Here is a 6214-nt window from a genome sequence, read left to right on the forward strand (position 1 = left end):
AGGTACACCACCCCCAGGTGCAAACTACTCAAGTATACCACCCCCAGGTGCACTGCCCCCAGGTGCAACCTACCCAGGTACACCACCCCCAGGTGTAGCTCCCCCAGGTACACTGCCCCCAGTTGCACCTACCCAGGTACACCACCCCCAGGTGTAGCTCCCCCAGGTGCACTGCCCCCAGGTGTATCTCTCCCAGGTGCAGCACCCCCAGGTGCAATCTACCCAGGTACATCACCCCCAGGTGTAGCTCCCCCAGATGCACTGCCCCCAGGTGCACCTACCCAGGTACACCACCCCCAGGTGTAGCTCCCCCAGGTACACTGCCCCCAGGTGCACTGCCCCCAGGTGCAACCTACCCAGATATACCACCCCCAGGTGCACCTACTCAAGTACACCACCCCCAGGTGCACCTACTCAGGTACACCACCCTCAAGTGCACTGCCCCCAGATGTAGCTCCCCCAGGTGCACTGCCCCCAACCTAAGCAGGTATACCACCCCCAGGTGTAGCTCCCCCAGGTGAGCCGCCTCCAGGTGCAACCTACCCAGGTACATCACCCCCAGGAGTACCACCCCCAGGTGCAACCTACCCAAGTATACCACCCCCAGGTGCACCTACCCAGGTACACCACCCCCAGGTGTAGCTCTCCCAGGTGCACTGCCCCCAGGTGTGCTGCCCCCAGGTGCAACCTACCCAGGTACATCACCCCCAGGTGCACCTACCCAGGTACACCACACCCAGATATAGCTCCCCCAGGTGCACTGCCCCCAGGTGCAACCTACCCAGGTACACCGCCCCCAGGTGCAACCTACTCAGGTACACCGCCCCCAGATGCAACCTACCCAAGTATACCACCCCCAGGTGCACCCACCTAGGTACACCACCCCCAGGTGCACTGCCCCCAGGTGCACCGCCCCCAGGTGTAACCTACCCAGGTACACCACCCCCAGGTGTAACCTACCCTGGTACACCACCCCCCAGGTGTAACCTACTCAGGTACACCACACTCAGGTGCACCGCCCCCAGGTGCACTGCCCCCAGAAGCACCATCCTCAACAGGCTCCTCCACTACAGGCACACAGCCTTTCCTGGAATCACTCCCATAAAACCTAACAGACAGCCCCGTTGTTCCCTCCAGCACCCCTAGGGCTGTAATCCTGTGTGGCACTGAGAAAGTCACTCAACGGCTCTGAGCCTCAGTTTCGTCATCTGTAAAACGGCAGCAGCAGCTTACCACCACTCCCCCTCACAGTTCCCGGAGAAATAAACGACAGCATAAAAACAAGGTAGAAAACGGACTGATACCCCCTAAGAACCCAGGAAAAGGTCATCGTTGCTATCTGGGGGGACGGACACACGAGGCCCCAGTGTCTGGTTCTTATAAGAGTGTGCTGGCAAAGGATGCAGAGCCAGGGGCTGGATCACTGAGACAGTTTACTACTTGACGTGGAGCCCCCGACCCTCCTCCGACTGTGGTCCCCCCTGTGGGCCCACCAGGATGGCCGTCCACATTCCTCATGCTCAAGTCACACAACATCCCTGCTTCCGGGGAGGACTCGTTCCCACTAAAAGCACCATCTCCACATAAAATCAAAACCCTATTATTCTGCCAAACTATTTTTACACTGGCCAAAGCTCCCACTACATTTTATCAAGGAAAGGAAAAGACTGCTGCAGAAGTAGAATAGAATTGGGGAAAAAAAAAAAGGGTAAGAAAACGCAAGTGGGAATTTAGGATAGAAACTGTCTTGTGCCATCTGTAACTTTTATTTTTACTAGGGCATTGCTCTGAGTGGCCGTGACGCTGGTCGGCACCTCCGGCTAAGGGCCTCTTCCGTATTCCCCATACATGCTCACCACCTCCCGAAACCGAAAATGTTCCCCTGCGGAGAGACGATGCCGCCAAATCTATGCTGACATATTGCAACACTTCCAAGTGGGGCCCAGAAGCTCCAGATCTCATGAGCAAACAGCCACAACTGGAACCTGTTCGCTACCCAACCCTCAGAAAGAAGGAATTTCAGCCAGCTATGGAAACAAAGTAATTCAAAAAACTTTGTCAATTCTTCCAGAGCTCCCTGGAGATACAGTATGGTGATCATTTCTGGTTTAAAGAACTCATCTTTAACACTGGCTCCAACCACCACAGACCTGAGCTTGTTCTGGGGGATGTTTTGGTCTCATTGCTAAGGTCGCCCACCTGCCCCAGTGGCTCACACCCCTGGGTGGAGGGGCAAGCAGACCCTCCCAGAGAGGTGCTGGGGGCCCTTTATTGCACCCCGAAATCCTTCGCTCTCTTCCATGCCTTGCAATCCCCACCCCCGAGCACTGCAGGCCCACTGGGGCTTTGGTGTGGGCACTGTTCTGTCTCCAAGTGTTCGGCTGGCCCAGCCAAGCTCTCCTCCCCGGCTGCTCACCTCCAGCCCCAGGGCCGGGCGAGGAGGGTTCCCACACCGACTCCACCACCAACCTGGGCAGGTCTCTTAAGTAACACCCAAATTATAAGCCCATGTGCAAGCGCCACAGCCAAGATCAAACGAGGCTCTGCTTTCCACACAAAGCAAGCGCACGTAAACCCGACTGTTATTATCTGCAGGAGACAGAAAAGCGAGACCGAAGAAGTCCCTGAGAGCCGCGGCTGCATTACAGGGTGACTCAGGGACCCGTCCGGCAATTTCCAATGGTCCCACCCGAAAACTAATTGGCACGTGGGGTGGACAGTGACCTTTGATCTTCTCATGTGGCTGGGAGACTTGCCAGTCAAACCAGACGGCCCATCACCCCGGAGGCCAGGTTTTAACAGCAGGACACAGGAGCCACCGGCCTGCTGAGAAAAGCGCCAAGGAGCCGAGGCCTTGAACTTGAAAAAGCCCACGCCTGCTCCCAGCCAAAACGCTCATGAAGCAGCGTAGGCCTCTCCCACCTGCCAGGCCCCGGGCGGGGGGTACTCCGGGCACCATGCGGAGCTCAAGTCCCCAGAGAACTGCCGGGCCCTGTCGGGATGCGCCCCAGCACGCCGGGTGGGGCCCCTGCACGTCCCCACAGAGCAGCTCCTCCTGCCCCGACCGCTCACCTGACACGGCCACCTCCATGAGCGCCTCCAGCGGCCGGTTGTTGTCCAGATCGCGGCTGAGCTGCAGCTCGCCCGTGGCCGGGTCAAGCAGCAGCAGCCTCAGCTCGTTACCCTGCAGGAAAGTGTAATTGAGGCTGTCGGAGAGGTCGGGGTCACGGGCCGGGATGCGGCCGATGACGCCGTTGGGGAAGCTGTTGGACTTGTTGGTGACGTAGTTGTTAAAGAGAATCTGGAAGTCGGGCAGCACCGGCGGGTTGTCGTTCTGGTCCAGCAGACGGACGTGCACGGTGGCCCGGCTCACCAGCGGGGCGGACGTGGCCTGCACCACCAGCACGTACTCTCGCTGGACCTCAAAGTCCAGCTCAACCAGGGCGCGCAGGTCCCCGCTGAGCAGGTCCAGCTGGAAGACCTCGGGCACGTTGCCTTCCACGATCTGATACATGATCTGGGCGTTGGGGCCTTCGTCGGGGTCATTGGCACGGATCCTCGCCACCACCGACCCCACCGGGCTGTTCTCCTCCACAAAGAGCTCCAGCTCGTCCCTCTCAAACACCGGGGGGTTGTCATTGATGTCCAGGACGGTCACCTGGATCTCCACCGAGGCACTCAGGGGTGCTGGGCTGCCCCGGTCCACAGCCAGAGCCCGGAGGCTGTACACAGCCACGTTCTCCCGGTCCAGCCGGCGCTGGGTGCGGATCACGCCAGACGTGGGCTCGACGTAGAAGTCCCCGTCACCGTCGTCCCCACCCTGAAAGGTGTACAGCAGACGGCCGTTGGGGCCCGAGTCCCGATCGGTGGCAGAGAGCTGGAGCACGCTGGTGGACGGCGGCGCATCCTCGAAGACGGAGCCCTGGTAGAAGTCACGCAGGAAGCGGGGTGCGTTGTCATTGGCGTCCAGGATGAGGATCTCCAGGGAGGTGGTGTCGGACTTCTGAGGGATGCCATTGTCCTGAGCAGTGACGGCCAGCGTGTAGGCGGCCTGGTCCTCGTAGTCCAGCTCCATCAGGGTGTAGATGGTGCCCGTGCTGGGATGGATGCGAAACTGTGGCACGGGGTCCGCCAGCACATAGGTGATGCGGGCGTTCTCCCCCGTGTCCTCGTCGGTGGCACTGATGGTGGCAATGGAGGTACCCACGGGCCGGTCCTCGCTGACGCTGACCGTGTAGTGGGAGCTCTGGAAGACGGGCCGGTGGGTGTTGGCGTCAGTGACGTTGACGAAGACCTGGACCGTGTGCGAGCGGGTGCCGTCAGATGCGGTCACCGCCAGCACGTACTGCCGTTCCTGTTTGTAGTCCAGCGGCAGGGCCAGGGTGATGAGGCCGCCGCCGCTCTGGCTGCTGAGGGCGAAGCGGTTCCGGGTGTTGCCCCCAGTGAGCTGGTAGGTGATCACGCTGTGGGCGTCCCGGTCCCGGGCCTGCAGGGTGAGAACGCTGCTGCCCACCGCCGCGTCCTCATTCAGACGCAGCTCGTACACAGGCCGTGTGAATACCGGGTCATTGTCGTTGACGTCCAGCACCGTGATGGACACGCTGGCCGAGGAGCTCATGGGCGGTGAGCCATGGTCCACCGCCTCCACCCCAAAGCTGTAATGCTCCACCTCCTCGCGGTCCAGCTCTGCGCACACTGTGATCCACCCCGTGCTGTTGTGGATCTGGAAGGGGAAGTCCGGGCCGGGGGCGGGGTCCTCAGGCCCAGCACCACCGCCTCCCGCACCGGCCGTGTCCACCAGGCGGTAGCGCAGACGGGCGTTTTCACCCGCGTCCGCGTCCACCGCCTGGATGTGCAGCACCGAGTGGCCCAGGGGCACGTTCTCCAGCACGGCGGCCTGGAAGGGGCTGCTCACGAAGATGGGTGCATTGTCGTTCACGTCCAGCACCTGCACGGCCACCAGCCCCGAGGAGTTGATGAGCGGAGGCCGGCCCCCATCCTGGGCCTTCATGCGCAGCGTGTACTCGCGGACGGCCTCGAAGTCCAGCGGGTTGATGACGTCCAGGCTCCCGCTCAGGGAGTGCAGGTGGAACTGCCCCTTCAGGTTCCCGCTGATGATGCTGTAGTGGATGGCTGCGTTCTGGCCCCGGTCCTGGTCCGTGGCCTGCACGCGCAGCACCGGCGTGTTGACCGCCACGTCCTCGGGCACCTGGACCATGTAGCGCTTCTCACTGAACTGCGGATAGTTGTCGTTCTCGTCCTCCACAGTGATGTGAACGGTGGCCGTGGCACTGAGCGGGCCCGGGTTGCGGCCCTGGTCGTTGGCTTCTACCAGCAACTGGTACTCGGCCGCCTGCTCCCGATCCACCGGAGCCCGCGTGCGCACCACGCCAGAGCGTGGGTCGATCTCAAAGACGCCGCCTGCGCCCTCCAGCAGGCGGTAGCGCATGTTGGCATTGGAGGGCGCGTCCCCGTCGGTGGCGCGGATGGTCAGCACCTCGTAGCCCACCTCGAGGTTCTCGCGCACGCGCTCACGGTATTCAGATTGCTCAAAGACCGGGCTGTGGTCGTTGGTGTCGCTGACCGTGACGGTGAGGTAGGTAGCGGCCGAGCGCCGCGGCGAGCCATGGTCCACAGCGCTCACCTTAAGCACGTGCGTGTCCTTGGTCTCGCGGTCCAGCGCGCGGGCCGTGCTCACCGCGCCCGTGGCGGCATCAATGAGAAAGTAGCCGTTGGAGCGCTCGTCAAACAGCGCCTCCATCTGGTAGCTCAGGCGCCCTGCCTCGCCCTCGTCAGGGTCCAGCGCGTGCAGCTCGATGACCGCCGTGCCCGCCGGCTCGTTCTCGGGAACGGACACCTGGTAGCTAGGCAGCGGAAACTGCGGGCTCGCGCTGCCGCCCGCTCCCCGTCGGGCCCGCCGCGCCGCCCCCGCCCCAGCACGGGGCAGGCTTGGCGGCGACGGAGACGAGGGCTTCCCGGCGGCCGCCTCTAGCGCCAGCCCCAACGAGACGGCGCCGGCAGCGCGCCCCAGGGCGCACATCAAGCGCAGGCAGACAGGACGGCGCGGGCAGCGGGGCCCGGGGCGCGCCTGGCAGCGGCAGGCAGGGAAGGTGGTGAGGGCGGTGCGGACCCAGCGCAGCGTGGCCCCGCCGAGGCCCGGGAAGCAGAGCGCGGAGCCAAGTCCGGGCACCGAGAGCAGGGCCCGCGCTTGCAG

The 6214-nt window shown here is 62.7% G+C and overlaps 1 protein-coding gene across 1 annotated transcript in view; it reads right to left on the minus strand.

Moving 5' to 3' along the window:
* The window catches only part of CELSR1 (cadherin EGF LAG seven-pass G-type receptor 1), a 194138-nt gene that overhangs the window by 180150 nt on the left and 7774 nt on the right, over positions 1-6214 (minus strand). Inside the window, exon 5 of the mRNA XM_004380065.1 lies at positions 3073-6207. Coding sequence (XP_004380122.1) covers positions 3073-6207 — 3135 coding nt within the window. The remainder of the gene's footprint in view (positions 1-3072; positions 6208-6214) is intronic.

This window comes from Trichechus manatus, unplaced genomic scaffold, assembly GCF_000243295.1.
Source record: "Trichechus manatus latirostris isolate Lorelei unplaced genomic scaffold, TriManLat1.0 scaffold00069, whole genome shotgun sequence".
NCBI lineage: Eukaryota > Metazoa > Chordata > Mammalia > Sirenia > Trichechidae > Trichechus > Trichechus manatus.